General features: G+C 39.4%; 1 protein-coding gene across 1 annotated transcript in view; it reads right to left on the reverse strand.

Annotated features, from left to right (window-relative positions):
* ABCA1 (ATP binding cassette subfamily A member 1) overlaps window positions 1-17,882 on the reverse strand; it is a 154,139-nt gene that overhangs the window by 48,159 nt on the left and 88,098 nt on the right. The window contains exons 9-14 of the mRNA XM_043973487.1: window positions 13,070-13,310; window positions 11,572-11,711; window positions 9,038-9,154; window positions 3,468-3,665; window positions 1,837-2,042; window positions 1,536-1,712 (exon numbers count right to left, since the gene is read on the reverse strand). Coding sequence (XP_043829422.1) covers window positions 1,536-1,712; window positions 1,837-2,042; window positions 3,468-3,665; window positions 9,038-9,154; window positions 11,572-11,711; window positions 13,070-13,310 — 1,079 coding nt within the window. The remainder of the gene's footprint in view (window positions 1-1,535; window positions 1,713-1,836; window positions 2,043-3,467; window positions 3,666-9,037; window positions 9,155-11,571; window positions 11,712-13,069; window positions 13,311-17,882) is intronic.

Below are 17,882 nucleotides of genomic sequence, written 5' to 3' on the forward strand. Positions count from 1 at the left end.
CCTACCCCACCTCTATTCATATCCCAGATCTGCTCTAGCTCATATTTGCCATCCCTAAATTGCGGTAACCAATAGTATACTAATGTAACAAAACCCTTGTTATATGGTGTTGAAATAACACAAATGCAAAAATATTTTCATTTGGACTGACTGGGGGAAAGATTAATCTGAGTTGTCAAAAGTTTATATTACAAAATTATTTTAGAGAAATATAAGTGTTTTACTTCTATGTGCATATATGTATGTATATGTATCTGAATAATACTAAGAAAGTGTTGTCAAGTAAAGATGCAGCAATCTATAAATCAAAGAGTGCTTTTAAATGGCTTGAAAAAAACTTAATTTTCCCTTACTTGTGATATTCAGTTGCTCAACAAAATTATCAGTGTAAAAGTAAACTTCAGACATTCCTTTTCCAAATCCTTACAAAGTCCAAATGAACTATGATTTTTTGAGGTTTAACTGATACAGCTTTTTTTGTTTATCAGAACATCACAATAGCAATGCTAAAGATGTACAGAAGGACATTTTTTTTTCCTTTTCCCCTGATAATGCCCTGTCTTAGGGACCTTTGAAAAAGCTCTTTCAGTATTTTTTCTGAAGGAGAAAACAGATGCCTTCAGGAGTGACCTAGATGTCCTGGTAAGCATTATGCTGAAATCAAAGCAGAAAGCTAATCATGCCAAGTTGAGCTAAGCTGAGGCAAGCCCTGGCTAATCCTGATATAAACATGCACACTAATATACACACACTCACTCAAATATGGCAACAGAAAATAAGAATATTACTATTCATTGGAAATAAAACAAAAAAAAATTAAATTGGGCCCTGTCTGGAATAGTTAATTAAATTCTCTGGAAGACACATTTACTATTTTTTTAGTCATTTAAATGTTAATTACTTAGTAAATAACACCACCTGAATGCAGGCTTCCACTTTCTCCCACCTCTTTCATTAAATCAAAAATACATAATTAACATTTAAAGTTGCATTTCCTACAGTGGGACTCTCTATAATCTAAGGCCTAAAAGCAAAATGAGAATAAAAGGCTTCATTCAGTTTTGTTTTGTTTGTTTAGAACTTTGGTTTGCAAACTCGGCCCAAGTCTAAACCAGTTCTGACAAGTCTAGGCAGTTTGCCTTTCTGTGTCTGTCATGAGTTTTGGGAGAATTGCAAAGGTTCTCTTAGTGCACTATGGTATTGTGAATTTCCTCACCCCTCTTTGTTAGCTTTTGCCTGGGGAGGAAGGATGGTAGATAATTGGTTTGGGTGTTTGTATGTGTGGTTGGACCAAATAGAAGACTATATATGGGGGCCGTGTCCTCGTAAACTCATAGACCTTCCTTCCCCTCCCCCTGCAATCTAGAGCTTTTTCAGGCATATAACAATGGGAAACTCAATGTGAAACAGCAGCATCCTTTGCTGCTCCTCTATGGTATTTTTTTCTCTTATTAGGCAGATGGGACCACAGCTATTTTCTAGATCACATGAGGGCTGGTCTTTGGATTCTAGAAGACAATATATGGGTAACTTACATATCATCTACATAACAAGGATAAGGCATCTGCTGTACATAGATGCCAGTGTTCTCTTCAGAGCCTGTCAGTGTTCGGATAATGGCCTGCTCCACCACATCCTGCAAGTACGCAAAGCCTCCCCAGACATAGCGCAGGTCTTCAAAGGGATCAGCACGAGGACCAGGGTCCCAGTACCTGGAACCAAAGCAGAAGGTGGTCAACAAAACTTCTCAGACCCAGCCAACAGGTATATTTTTCCACTCCTCCCACCCTCCCTCCTTCCCAGGTCTGGGTTGGAATTTTGAAAGCAAGAGCTTACGCATCCTTGATCTTGTTTGTCCTTTCTACATTGTCAATATCCATCCGGATCTTGTATTTGACATGGTGAGGTAGTTCAATACTATCAGGAGCAATGCCAGTGAACACTATGCCAGCCCAGAACTTTCTTTCATCCAGTAACTCCATGGACTTGTTAATCAGTCGAACTTCTGTAGGTATTGGCTCAAGTTTGTCCAGGTTGACACACTGAATGAGGAATAGCTTCCATTAGGAACGTAGCTCTTGGAATGATAAGCATCAAACTGAGCACATCAAACACAGGTATTAAAGTATTGCACAGTGTTTATTTCATTTTCGGCAAGGTCACAAATGTTTGGAGGCTAGCTTTCCAGCATGCAAAAGGAAATAATTTTGTTTTTAACAAACACATTTGGGGGAGGGGGTTGAGTTTCTTTTTTTCCAGGGAATAAGTTAAAAGAATAAATGTTTCTCATTTTCCTTTCTATTCCTCTAGCTAGTTTGTGATACAACAAACTTTAAAAAATGCAATGGCCTCTAATAGAGACAAAAAAAGTGAAGTACAAGAAGGGAGGGAGGGAGGGAGGGAGAAAGGTAGAAAGGGAGGGAGATCTTAATCTTTCTTTCATTAGATTAGATCTAAGTTTGATGTCTGACAATATCCTAGGGTTTGACAGAATACTTTAGATCAATGGCCCAGTCATCCTTTCAGTCCAGAAGAGTGGCCTTACACTTAAATTGAATATCTGATAGAAATTCCTAGTATTTATCCTTTTCATTACTACTATCTAAATCTTTGTTTCTCCTAACAAACACTTGTTAACCTTATTACATATTCCATTAACAAAGGAAAAAATACTACATAATATAGTCTTCCCTGGTCAAAAAGACAACTATATTGAAAGATTCATTAGTCAAGAATGAAAACACTAGAATTAGGTGAGACTGTGGAACTGTGTCATTTAGGATTTTTCCTCTTGCCTGAAACTGCCTCAACTTAAGAGAAAGAATAGAGGGAGTTGGGGGCAGCTAGGTAGCACAGTGGATAGAGCACCAGCCCTGGATTCAGGAGGACCTGAGTCCAAATCTGGCCTCAGACACTTGACATTTACTAGCTGTGTGACCCTAGGCAAGTCACTTAACCCTCATTGCCCCACAAAACAAAGAAACAACAACAACAAAAAAAAACCTTAGACATTCCCTGCATGTCTAATCATGATTTTATAGGCTCCCTCCACAATGACTCTACCTTCTCTCCCCACTGCGACTTTCACCTGCTCTCAGTCTGACAGGGTATAGAAGATAACTACAGAGAGGAAGACACGAAAAAGCAAGGTTCTCAAAACTCAGTTCTAAGAAGCCCAATTAGCTCTGCTATGTGCTCATCTTTCCCTTACTTTGAATTCCTCAGCACTTCAACTAAATTGTACCACACTCATGCATAGGCTCAAATGTTACCTTGTACTCACTCTCCAATTATTTCATACCTTGTGCTCCTAACTATATTGAGACTAGGAAGCACATCTAGAAACATAGCACTTATCACAATTGTCTCTCCACAGCAGAGTTACAATAAACACTAGATGAGAAGAAAAGACTTTTTAAAAAACCACATTTTTTTACTCTCTATTTTTTGTGTTCATAGCAACTTACCTCCATGAATCGAGCTATTGTCTGGATTGCCCAATTTGTCTCATTAAAAGCCTCTCTCCAGGTATACACTGGACCACCGGCTGTCTGGACATCTGCTGGGTACTTAGCTAAAAAGGCTGCAATGTCCGAAGTTGTCCAGTTTAAGCCATTCAAGTGCTGTCCCCAAAGATTGCTGTTGATTTTACTATCCAACAGAGTCTGGAATTGGAAAAGAAAGTGCAATTAGTACAATGAAGTCTAGACTAATGAATAACTCGATAAAGAAAAAAGGAGGGGAAGTTTCTCATAACTAGGCCAAGGTGAAAATGATATTATTCAAAATGCAAGGGGGCAGCTAGGTGGCAGAGTGGATAAAGCACTGTCTCTGAATTCAGGAGGACCTGAGTTCAAATCCAGCCTTAGACACTTAACACCTACTAGCTGTGTGACCCTGGGCAAGTCACTTAACCTTCATTGCCCCACCTCCAAAAAATGCAAGTAGAATAACAATAAACAAGTTTTTGCTAATTGATGCTATTCAGATATTTCTAAGGACTATCTACCGGATAACAATCCATATTTATAAGGCACTATAAAAATTACAAAATGCTTTCCCCTACTAGATTATATCTCTATAAGGGCAGTGACCTCTTAAACTCTATGTCTCTTACACAGTAGATGCTGAGTAAAGGTTTGTTGAATTTGAATTTGCTCACAGGTAACATCAGGAGTCCAGAAGTGAATGATTACCCTGGTAGATGCCCATCTTTAAATCAAAGATGAATTCAATTTCTGGGAATTTATCTTATCAAATGCAATCTATCAAATCTTTCTCAGTCTTTTAGTCCTATTGAGTGATTACTTACAATAAAGATCAATCATACATAGCATTGTTTCCACAACCTTAGAATGCCTTCCTTTAACTCACTTGCCCACTTGTTAGATTCTCAAACGTACCACCACATTTGAAAGGAAAAGCAAATCAGGTAGGTGTCCCTGCTGTCCTCCATGCCTGGAACACTTTCTCCATATTGCCCCTGTTCAAAATGTAGGTCTCCTTTGGCACCCTGAGGTCATCACCTCTCTAACATCTGCTTTTTAAAGGCAGTGTTTTGTTAACCTTAAAGCACATGTAAATATGATTTCTAATTGTTATCCTTACTACTTGCATGTTATTTTTTAAGGAGTAGGCAACCTTGGCTCACAGTCCCTGCCCTACTTTGAAAAAAATCCAGTGTCCAGAAAAGTATCACTGACTCTCACAACTGAGACCACTACCCCCACCAGATGGCAGGTTTGTTTAAGTTCCTGAGAAAGAGTCTAGAAAGAAAAAAAAATTAAAGATGTATTGGGGGAGGGAAGGAAAGTTAATCCTGAGGGGAAAAGACCTTATGAAAACAAAGTGATGAGAACATCAGAGCTGAGCACGTCAGGGAGAATGGTTGTTAAAGAAATTCCGATTCCTATAGGGTCACATAAGATCTATCAGGAAAACAAAAGATCTACTACAACTTGGGGTTCAGTACTGAAGGTGCTGAATCAATGGAAACGGTGAGCACTAGGCCCAGATGCTGGCGGGGAGGGCACAGAGAAGGGGCATGGAAGGGAGGTCAAGGTCTACAGCAAAGCAGACTAGTAACTATCTTCAACTTAACAGTCTTAGAGAATATAACCTTAACTCAAGGTTAAGTTAAGAGTCACTTAACCTCTCAAAGTCTAGAGCACTAAGAGGTTAAGTGACTTGAGGGGGAAGGGAGGTGGGGTGGGCATACAAACATACAAACAGTTTAAGTTCCAGGCATAAGTTTAATTCAAATCTTCCTGACTCTGGGGCTGGCTGGCGGTCATGCTCACTCTCGCGTGCTCGCTCGTTCGCTCGCTCGCTCTCTCTCTCTCTCTCTCTCTCTCTCTCTCTCTCTCTCTCTCTCTCTCTCCTCTCTTTTTTTTCTCTCTCTCCCTCTCTCTCCCTTTTCCTTTCTCTGTGCTTGTTCACTAAGTAAGACACAAAGGTAGTATGGATGGCATAACATATAGAGAACCAACCCTACAGTCAGGAAGACCTAATTCAAATCCAGCCTCTGACACATACAAGTTGTGTGACCATGGAAAAGTCTATACAAACATGTACAAACATACGTGTCTCTGTGTGTGTAAAAGGGACTACAATGCTAGCTGGTTGGCTGCTACTGAGGGCATCTATATTTGCCCAGCCTAACTCATGCTGATCCAATTGCCAGTAGCCAGGAGGATTATGCCCGTCTAACCCTAGATTCTCACCAATATTCTTCTCCTATGGCCTGTGCTGACTTCCTTGACTTGACCTATGCCATGAGGGTACTCTATCATTTAAATCTATTTTACCCTCCCTAATAACCATGTATCCACTCAGGAAAGCTATTTCTCTGACCCACCAAGTTCCCTTTAGAACATCTTTCTATAAATGTGAAAAATAGCCTCTCCTTGTTTACTCTAAGACTCATTTACACTTGGTCAAACCCTTTCTAAATTTACCAAGGAGATAAAAAAAGAATATAAAGAAGGGGTGATTTCTCACATTACAGAAGGATTCTTCCCTCTACAAAAGAATTCATCTAAACATCTAATGCATCAAATCTAAAGATTTGATTACTTGACAGAGAGAAGAAGGAACAGAGTATTAGGCGCCACTGTCGACTGACATTCAATTTAAAGCTGAAGTGACTCTGAACTAACAATGCCAAGCAACTGAAAAATAGAGATTAATGCATAAAGATGTGCTTTCCCTGCAACTTCTCAAACACTCACCTAGTGGTGTTAAAGAGAGGCATACCTGTAACGGTAAATAATAAAAAATCCTAACAACTCACATTTTTGCAAAACTTTAAGGTTGACAAGGTGATTTTCTCACAACAACCTTGTAAAATGGGTAATGAAATTATTACATTCTCCATTTCACAAGTGAAAAAAAAAAACAACCAGAGTCTTAACAAAGTGACTTGCCCACAGTCACACAGACATGTCAAAGCCAGAAAGAGAATGTTCTTTCCACTCTGTCAGGATTCTGATCTAGAAACAACTGAAACAGTAACTAGACTACTGGACCAAACATCACAAGGGCACTGTAAAGCTAGAAACAACAGAAAATCTGGATGAAGAGGAAGGGAGATAGGTTAACATCTCACCACAAGTCCCCTAGGTATCATTTTATAGCACAAATCATAAGAATAATATTAATAACAACAATAACTAGCATTTGTATGGAACTTTGAGGTTCACAAAGCTCTTTATGAAAGTTTAAAACCCCATTTATGGGTAGAACGATAAAGCTCAGTTTCCCCCACCCTGGGCTTAGCATATTTTCAGAGCCACAGACACTCCCTGGGGAAAATGCTATGGATTGCTTTGTTGCTAAAATGAATGGGAAGTCAGAAAATAAGATAATTATTTTCCAGATTGACCACAGCTGTTTGGAGGCACCCTGAGCCTGCAGAATCTGGGGCCTTCCAACCTATAATACTAAGCCAAAGGATGTTCCTCTGTACCAAGTGGGCAGCAGCGAGAAGGAAGCAGAATGGCACAGTACCAGGGGCACAGTGAATACCAAGTAAGGTAAAATGGATCATGAACGGCCCATATGGGATCCTTGAATCATAGATATAGAGGGGTAGGGGACTTAGAACACCCAACTAGGCAGAATCCAGAAAAAGGATAGCCAATATGATATAATGGATAAGGTCCTGGACTTGGGAGTCAAAAAGCTCTGGCTTTAAAGCCAGCCTCAGGCTCTTACTAGCTTTAAACCTTAGTCTCCTCACCTGTACAATAGAGATAATAGTACCTATTTCACAGGATTGTGAGACTCAGATGATATCATGCATGTAAAGGGCTTTGCAAACCTTAAAGTGTTATATAAGTGTATTATTTTCATTAATAATTATTGAAACTGACTACAGGCAATCAGATGATTATGTGTTAACATGTTTATTTGGTTTTTGTTTGTTTGTTTGTTTTTGCAGAGCAATGGGGGTTAAGTGACTTGCCCAGGGTCACACAGCTAGTAAGTGTCAAGTGTCTGAGGCCGGATTTGAACCCAGGTACTCCTGAATCCAGGGCTGGTGCTTTATCCACTGTGCCACTTAGCCGCCCCTTAATATGTTAATATGAGAAGAGTAGGCAAGAGCCAATGTCAGACAAGAGAGAAGCAGTAGGGAAGGAAAAAAGATTACAAAGGACCTGTTGTAATGTCCCAAAGCCCAATATCAATAATTAGTAATGATGACAACAACATACACATCTATGGAGCTTTAGGTAACAAAGCGCTTCACATATATTCCCTCACTTTATCTTCACAAACACTCAAAGAGTTCAACTATTACTACCCCTATTTTTCAGAGAAGAACACTGAGGCTCAGAAAGATTATATGACTTGCCTAAGACGACCTAGATAGCAAGTATATGAGGCAAAAATCTGAATCCAAGATTCATAGGATCATAGGTTAATAGACTTGGAGCTGGGAAAGACCTCAGAGATAATTCTTTGAGCTTTCTCTAACTTCATCACTGCAGAGAGGGTGGAAACCCAAGTTCAGATCCTCAAAGGCTTACCATCTATGTGACCCTGGGCAAGTACCTTAAAACCTCTTTTCTTTCTCATCTTTCCTTTCCTCATCTGTAAAATAATAATAGTACCTACCTCAAAACACTAAATGGATGCTAGACTAATGCGTAAAACCAGGGGTAGAGGGATTAGGAATAGGGGCTTTAACCTGACAGGAATGTCTGAGGTCTTGATGTCTCCATCATCGTTCCTCTCTTCAAACAGTAAACATTTAAAGGGAAGAGAGGACTCACAGAATTGTATTCTGCTTATTGGTGGAAACAGGGGAGGTAGAAATAGCTCTCACCCATCTTGTCAAGAGAAAACAGTAGCTAATGATGCACTGACACAGGGCATGTCAAAGGATAATGTGATTAAATAGCACTCCACTAAAATTGAGGGAGACATTCAGTACTTACAAAGCTGCCACAATTTTAAATTCAATTGTCTCTAAAACATTTATCCTTTTCACGATGCATGAAAACAGAGTTATAGATGCTATTATCTACAGACTGCCCAAGGCCCTCTTGACTTTCACTGTGCCTCAGGAGAGGATTTCAAAGTGCCTCCTATATAAAGAGTGTGTTTTATGTATATTTTCTATTTTTTGTTTTCTTATATCCAGGTGCTCCTGAGCTATGGGAGAGCTAAACAAATAACCTCTCAATCATGCACTGAAATCATCAGTTGATATGGGACAGGAAACAGAAAGGAACAGAGTTTTATGAAAGCCTATTCCCTACCCTCCCCACCAGCTCATACTGCCCCTTCTGTAGATATATCTTTGTCTATCTATACAATAAGTGTTGGGGCTGTGCACCAACATCATTGTTCCCAGGGCACTGAATCCTTTGTCTGCTGAGGGTCAACAGCCCTGCCATTTGAGAAAAGCTCAGTACTGTAGTGTTGTTGATGAAGTCTGAGATAACGATGTGTTTGGCTCACTTCTGGGAATTATGCCTCACCCAGCTTTGGCAAATACAAAGTTAGCTAAGTGTAGGGGCAGGGGACTCACCCGGATGAGATCCATTTCCTGGCTGTTTTCCATGAATGTCCAGATTTTGGGGCTGATCTCTTCCCACATCCCTTTCAGGTCATGGAATACACCCAGGTTCTGAAAGGTTTTATTCACCTGGGGCAGGGAAGAGCAACACAGAGAGAGAGAGAGAGAGAGAGAGAGAGAGAGAGAGAGAGAGAGAGAGAGAGAGAGAGAGAGAGAGAGAGAGAGAGAGAGTGTCAGTCATCACATGAACTTCACAAACATTTCCCATCCAAACCATGTCACACTGCAATGGGTCTTGACCAAATTCTGCTACGATTCCAGGGAAAGCCCAGCCCTGCTAATGAAGAGACATAATACTTATCACAAGAATAATATGACACTACTAATGGAAGAGGGGGTGGGGATGGGGGTGGAAACATATCTGAAAAACAAAGGAAAAAAATACCATCAAAAATCTACTGCTATTCTCAAGATCTGCTTTGTGTATATAAATTTTCCAAAACTTAAGAGATCAAGTGAAAAAACATATGCAAACCAATTTGCTAACCTTAATGTGCTATATAAATGTCAGCTATAGGTAGGTGGAGGATTTATTCTAAAGCCAACAAGCTCTACTACTCCATAGATCTGAAGAAGGAAAGGGTAACATGGTCAGACTCCGCCACATTCCACCTCTGAAAGACACTATTCTCCAAGGAGCTTCAGGGAAGATCCAGTGATCTTTATAGAAACATTCTCAGAGAGTAGAGAAGCCTTTTAAGGCAACAAGTCTTACAAAAAAAATGGAGTAGGAAAGTCTATGGTTTTATCTCCATTCCCTAGATGAGATCACTATAGTGAAGGCCACTTAGAGAGTTGTTATTCTAAATTAATCTAGGGCAATCAAATGATAATGGATCATAGGTTGGAAGCTGGAAGGGAACACAAAGGAGTCCCAGAGAGGTTAAAGGCCTTGTCCAAAGGGAACACAAGCAGAAAACAACAGAGTCCGAATTTGAACCAGGTCCTACGATTTTAAAACCAACATTCTTTCCACTGCAGCATGATGCCTCTCAATACCAGTACACATTTATAAATATGTTTATTCACTAAAGTAAAGCTAGTAACTACACTAAGACTTTTGGGACACCCTGTATAATAATAACAACACCAATGACAACTGATGATGATGATGATGAGACAACAACCCTGTGAAGCAAATATGTTTTGTTGTTGGTTTTGCTTGTTTGTTTGTTCTTGGTCCAGATTTGATCAGTTTAGGAAACATCAAGTAGGTAACACCCTTGACCAATAACAGATCAGCAACTTTTCTCCAACTTCAAGAGTTTCAGAAAGTTGCGAAGGACCACTGAGAAGTTAAATGACTTGGTCAAAGTGACACAGATAGTATGTGGGCAGATGTAGAACCTGAATTCAGGTTTTCCTGGCTCTGAGTTTTTCAATCATGTCTGACTCTCGGTCATCCCATTTGGGGTTTTCCTAGCAAAGATCCTTCAGTGGTTTGCCATTTCTTTCTCTAACTCATTTTATAGGTGAGGAAACTGAGGCAAACAGGGTTAAGTGACTTGCCCAGGATCACACAGCTATAGTAAGTGTCTGAGGCCAGGTTTTAACTTAGGAACATGAATCACCCTGGCTCCAGGCCCAGTGTTCTGTGCACTATGGCACAACCAACTGTATATCCTGGTTCTAACACCATTACATCATGCTGTTTATTCCTCCCCAACTCATCCATTTAATAGGTAAGGAAACAGACTCAGAGAGAAGAAGTAATTTGCCAACAGGCACACAGCTAGCATGTGTAGGTGTTGGGATTGAAACTCCTCACTCCAAGTTCAGTATTCTTTCCAATACACTGTAAAATCTTATCAAAGACATAGCTTTTCAAACTACCTATAGGAAAAAATTCAACCTAGATTATCTATAGGCTGAATGACACCAAGATAGTCCATTATCAATAGAATCACTTACACACACACACAACCTTTACCTTATACCAATAAGCCATAAGTTAGAATGAGAAATACACTGACTTTCAGAAAAAGAAAATCACCAAGTCATTCTTTTTAAATAAGTCACAGAAGCATTTGATGACTTTTTAAACTATACACAAATTAAGTGAATTCATATATTAGAAAACAGTCTAAGTATCATCTAACTTTCTGAACTGCCACAAACTTCATTACTCTGTGAAAAGATCAGAACTACTTTGGAAATCAAGTATGTCTCACTCCATCCCTTTCTTAGAACATTTCCAGAAGACAGAGCAGAGAATTTAAAGCTGGAAGGGACCTTAGAGACAATGTAGCCCAATTCCATCGATGTGCAGATGAAGAAACTGAGGTCTCCAGAGGATAAGTGACTTCTACCTCAAAGAGGTGGGAAATGACAAGTACCCAACTTGAACCCAATCTTCTGGCTCCAAATGCAGTGTGCTTTATACTAGAAAATGCACTCTTTTTTCTGACATAATAATTCTGTTCCTCATCATCATAAGAGTTAGGGAATTCTTAAGTACAAACAAGTTTTATGCCCCTATTACTTACCTCAGACATAACTGTTCTCGTGGCCGGAGTGTCAGGAGTATATAATATCTTTCCAACAAGCAGAGGCTTTAGAGCCTTCCAGATAATACGGGAAAGAGGACTAGATTCCAAATTCTTCATCAAATCATTGCAATAAGGAGCTATGAGAGAAAAAGATGAGATCTAGTCAACATGGATGTACAAAAACAATATATAGTACTGCCACGTTATAATTGACAGCTTCACACATAAACAAGTGTATACACGAAATATGGAAAAATATGAAGTTGTTGGGTTTTTTTTTGTGGGTTTTTTTTTGTTTTTTTAGTGAGGCAATTGGGGTTAAGTGACTTGCCCAGAGTCACACAGCTAGTAAATGTTAAGTGTCTGAGGCCGGATTTGAACTCAGGTACTCCTGACTCCAGGGCCGGTGCTCTATCCACTGCGCCACCTAGCTGCCCCAAATATGAAGTTTTAAAATATTTTTTAATTGTTTAGACGGTCAAAACAATTCTATACTTACACTACCTTTTTGAAGTTTATATTATTGCCACTGAAATGGAACAGGCCTACCTGTGGGCTAAATTTGACCTAGAAGGCTCCCCCAAAACCTCTATTAGTGAAGAGAGAACCAGTAATTTGGTCTCCCTAAATTTCTTCCTATTGTACATGAAAAGATTTCTAACAATATTCAATAAATAAGAATCCAAATTACAAGGGCTTAATGAGGGACTTGTTCACTATATAAAAGAATTCCATTTACAAAAACAACAACAGTGAAAGATTCATTTAAATAGTGAACTTTCTTCCTACACCAAATGACATAATTTATAAAAATCGCATTTACACACAACTTTCAAGACCCTTACCTTATTGATTACCCTAACCAAACTTTATATTGCTATATAAAGTGGAATACATCTAGAGTGGCCACGAGGATTAAGGAAGAGGTAAGGTTGCTATTTCATAAACCTCCCATAAAACAAAACTTCAGTGCTATGAAGCAATCTGCAGATGTCCAAGCCACTGGTGTCTTACTTCAGAAAAAAAAAAAAACTTACATTACATCAAACCACAAAAAGCTATCTAACCATGGTTGAAATACACACTTGTGGTTGGGAAATGGAGAAAGGAACAGCTGCAACATGTTGTCAGTGAAAAAAGTATAGCACTGTCTAAAATGTTAACAATGGTTCCACCCTACTTCACTAAATAAAAGGTGTACACCCATACCAAATGACCAAGAGATGGCTAATAGATATGAAGTTTCAGGAGTATTTAACATTTCCTTATCAGGGAAAACCCAAAAATGAACAGTGAATCATATGGTCATATCAGAGAATACACACTCACTCTCTTACCATCATGATGTACTTTAGATCAAGTTCTGATAGAATAACTTGATCTAAGATCTCAGAAAAGAGAGGACTAAGTTGCTTCGTGATTTCTTCATGAGGGATGAGATTGGCTCCAAGAAAGAAGGGAATACTTGACTTGGCTCAAGTCCCAGGGTACTTACTTGTGGAATTATCGTAGAAGTTCGCTGCCTCCTCTTCAGTGTTATTTCCTCCAAAGAGGGCCTTGTAGTTGTTATCCTCATACCAGTTAAGGGATTTGATTTTCAGTCCTCCACCTTCAGGGTGGCCACACACAATTCGAGACACCGCCTGGTAGATCTGGGTGGAGGAACTGCTACTGTTCACATTGGTCAGAAACATCACCTCCTGTCTCATGTCACTCCAGCTTTTCATGCTGGATAACTGAAATGAGCATGGAGAAGAGAAGGGATAAGGATGGCAATAAAAGGGTGAAAGGAAAAAAGGTCAGAAGTCTTATTTCTCTGTTGGGGCACACAAAAACTTTTCAGTTCAAAAACTATGTTCCAGAAATACACTGGCTTACTATATCTAATAACTTTTTAAGTTCATAATAATGATTCAATGACCTGAGATTCCCTTAGGGTGGGTATCTCCTCAAATAACCACCTTTCTATGAAGGGCAGAAGATCTTTGAAAGTTGCTATGACCATAACAATTCATTACCCTATGGCTAGTGTAATGATGAGTCTCTTCAAACTTGAGGACATAGTCCATCACCAGGCTCCTCCAGAAAGTCTTTACAGATTGGCAGAACAAACTGGCCAGTGCCTATACATTATTGACACAGCCTTAGAAAATATAAGGTCACCTCCAAGCCACAATGAAACAATATAGAATTCCAGTGGAGTAAAAGACAGAGGAGGAGAAAGCAAAGACTACATTTCTTTTAGACCAAACCTTTGACCTCATTGACATAGAAAACTCCTTCTACCAAAGCAGATCAACAACTGTTTTGTAATCTTTAGTCTTAAAAAGTTGCCTAAAAGTTGCCTAACAAGTCAAATAGTTTACCCATGGGTCACATGGCCAGTATCCAATCATTTTGGACCATGAGGTTGGTTCTCTATCCACCATGCCATATTGTTTCTCATGCTACTGCATAGTATGGGGTAAATTTTTGTAACTGTATGATCCCTTTTCTCCTTAGTTTTATAACAAACTATATGATAACAATACACATTATTAATTACTTTGTATGCAAAATATTGTTGAGGTCTACAAAGTTGACACAAAACATGGTCTCCAACCTGTAGTTAAGGGATAAGAGAAACTGGCAAAGAAATGATGAATGGGTTAGGATATAATAAAACATTGTAACTGAATGATATGACACTTGACAAGAAAGTTTGTTACCAATCAAGGGAATCAGGAAAGCTTTTATGTAGAGAAAGCATTTGGGTTGAGTATTAAAGTATAGTTAGAAATTCAGCAAGGAAAGAAAGGGGAAAGCTAAGTTAAAAATTATGCTGAACAATTAAAATAATTTCCAAATAATTATAGGATAATATCATATATCTTCCACTAGGGCTTTGAGGATGCAAAGTTTATGCTTTTCTTGAGAATAAAGGCCATTTTGATCCAATCTTCTGTGAAATACCTCTCACATTAAGTGGCAGACAAACTGGAGCTACTCAATGAATATTAATTTATGCTGATGCTACCCTTAAATATATCCTAACTGCTATTTAGTTCCTAACTCTAGCCATCATCTTATAATACAAATGTAGTTTGGCTCCTTGTAGAATTACTGGCCCAAGTGCCATTGTTGTTGTTGTTGTTGTTATTATTATTATTATTAAATATTTATATAGCACTTTTATTTCCAAATGGTTCACCATCATTAATAAATTACTATATTTCTCACAATTCCTTTACATCAATCCTGCCAATCTCTTCCCACGGAGAAAGAAAACTAGGACACAGAAAAAGAAGAGTTGCTTTTAGCTACATAGCTCTATTTTAACAATGAATCATTAGGATTTCAAATCACCAGGTCTCTGTGCCATATGGGGTCTTCCTTAGCCACACTGCAATTGCACGGCTGTTTTATTCTAACATGTACTGGCTGAGTCTCCTTGGGCAGGTCACTTAATCTCTCAGTGCTCCAGGCAACTCTCTATTATAAATTGCAGTAAAGGTGTTGACCTCCACTGGAAGAAGGAATACACTCACCTAGGAATTCTCTGTACCAAAGAAACCACAGATGTAGTTTTTGGTTTTGTGGGGGGTTTTTTGTGGGGCAATGAGGGTTAAGTGACTTGCCCAGGGTCACACAGCTAGTAAGTGTCAGGTGTCTGAGGCCGGATTTGAACTCAGGCCCTTCTGAATCCAGGGCTGGTGCTTTATCCACTGTGCCACCTAGCTGCCCCTGTAGTTCTGATCTCAATCTTAGTAAATACTTTTGCTAAGAGCTAATCATGTCTACTTCCTGATTGTTCATAGGAAACACAATTTGGGGGGCTTCAAGCTATAGTTATAGAAATATAATTCCACAGGGTTATTTATCCCTAGAACCTGAAAAACCAGCCTCCCTCTGAGGACCCAATGTACAAATCTGAGTGCAAACTGAAGGAGCAGCCCGGGTGGGGGTGGGGGGGCGAAACAAGACTTCTCAAGATATTTTGCTCATACCTGTATTTGTCCATTTTGTCTCCCCCACTAGAACGCATGCTCTTTGACATCAAGGACTATTTTCTTTCTCTCTTTGTATCTGTAGTGCCTAACACATAGTGCTTTGAAGAAATGCTTGACTAACTGATTGACTGAACATAGTGATGAGCATCTCTGAACGCAGTTGAGCTGATTCTTAGAAAAGAGGCAGATTAAAAAAGAAAGAAAGAAAAGAGGCAGATAGTCTATACTGGGATCCTTTCCAGCTTATGATCTTTTGACATCATAGCCTTTGAGCAACCTGGATGACCACCATGCCGCGATGAGGGACTAGAAAAGGACATTAGCAGTCTTTGAAGGGTGAACTCCTAATGTCAATTATTCCAACTCCTCTGATATAAATAAAGATATAGCACTAGAGAACAATGTTCTACACAATATAGCCAAATTTAGCCACAAAGGTTTAACTAGACAGGAAAAATTTTTTAAATATAATTTCTCCCCATTAAAACCAGACATCAAGGGGGCAGCTAGATGGCGCAGTGAATAGAGCACCGGCCCTGGAGTCAGGAGGATCTGAGTTCAAATCCTGCCTCAGACACTTAATACTTAACTAGCTGTATGACCCTGGGCAAGTCACTTAACCCCAATTGCCTCACTAAAAAAACAAAAAACAAAAAACAAAAACAAACGTCATCTGTAGACATAGTTTAACATTCTGTCCTTGAGACAGATGAGTACACTAAAGGTTGTGGTGAATAGAATGAGCTGTCTAGACTCCCACAGTCAGATATGGGATGGGCCTAGAATCTCCATTTCCTAATCCTCTCTGTTGGAACAACCTTCGACCATAGCATGCTTTATTCCTTAGAAAATGGAACAAGAGATAGGCATGAGAGGAATGGTTACATAGTTTAGGTAGCATTTTTTATTTCAAAGGCATGTTTTTCTAATATCGATCTACTAGCATTTATTAAATGCCTACTACATACTGGGAAACGGACCCGAGGCTGGTGATACAAAGACAAAAAGGAGATATTACTTACCATAAAGGAACTCAAATTTCATCGAGATAAACAACATGTACACATATAAGCAGTCACAAACCACATATGCAATAAATACAAGGTACTTTGGGGGGAAAGACATTAACATGTCAAAGAAATCAGAAGTCTTCATGTATTATGAGCACTTGAGCTGAGCTCAAAAGGAAGTTAGGGGTGAGAAGAAAGTGTATGGCAAGGCTGGGAGATAGCCCCAGGAAAGACAGAGAGATGGGAGATGGAATGTCAAATGAGGGGAACAGCAGGTATCCAGTTTTAACAGTCTACACTGTATATTATATGAAAATGCTCCAAAGAGCAGTTTGCATTTAATCCTAGAAAGAATATGGAGCCACTGAAACAAAGGGGCCTGGAAGAAGTTTGTCAGAGGGTGGGAAGAATCCTCCCCAGCACAGGAATACGACTGGCTCTGCTATAGGATATGATCTTTTTTTCTGTCAATTCCTTCTTCCAATCAAATGGGATTTCTGCAGCCCCCAGTTCCACCCAGAGTTTGGCTTCAGTCTAATCCAAACTCTGACATCAGTTCTGGTCTAAGTTAGGTAGTATTTTAGGAGCCCATACCTCAAAAGGTGCTAGCTCAAAATCAAAGTCATTCATGTTCAGTGCTTAGGACAGCACAAAGTAGGTGCTTAATAAACGTTTATTGACTGAATGGGTGATCCCTTATTTTGTCCCTGCTACTCAGATTTTGTACCTCAGTTCCAAAACCAATTCTTCATTCTCTCCAAGCCTGAATTTCTGAAAACTTTAGCCCAGTCTCTCCGTGCCTGAAATTGAAAACCCCATTGCCTAGTCTTTATATACCTGGATTTCTGCCCTGGTGGTCCCCAGGTTCCTAATCTGGGTTTATGACTTCTGCTGACTGATTTCCCAGATGTTTGTTTCTTTCTCCTTATTTGGGAATATACTCCATGACTGCTCCTCCCACACTCAATGCCAAATTGCCCCTTACTCTGTGGAATTCTCACCTTTCTCTAGACCTGATGCTCATCTTTCCTATCTGGTAAGCACTGACTTCCAGGCCTCTTGCTGTCCAGAGCCTTGATGTCCATCCAACTTTGGGTCTACTAGCACTGGTTCTGCCTTGGCTTATCCCACCCTACCACCACCCAAATCTCCTCCACGACAGGGCTACAAATGAGATCTGACAAGACATAAATAAAAAGTGGATGGTGGTGCATTAACAATATTTCTGTATGGACCAAGAGAATCTCAGTGTAAAATTAGGCATGGTATAAGTACTTGGACACAAATCAAGAGAGATGGACATCTCCCC

This window comes from Dromiciops gliroides, chromosome 1, assembly GCF_019393635.1.
Source record: "Dromiciops gliroides isolate mDroGli1 chromosome 1, mDroGli1.pri, whole genome shotgun sequence".
NCBI lineage: Eukaryota > Metazoa > Chordata > Mammalia > Microbiotheria > Microbiotheriidae > Dromiciops > Dromiciops gliroides.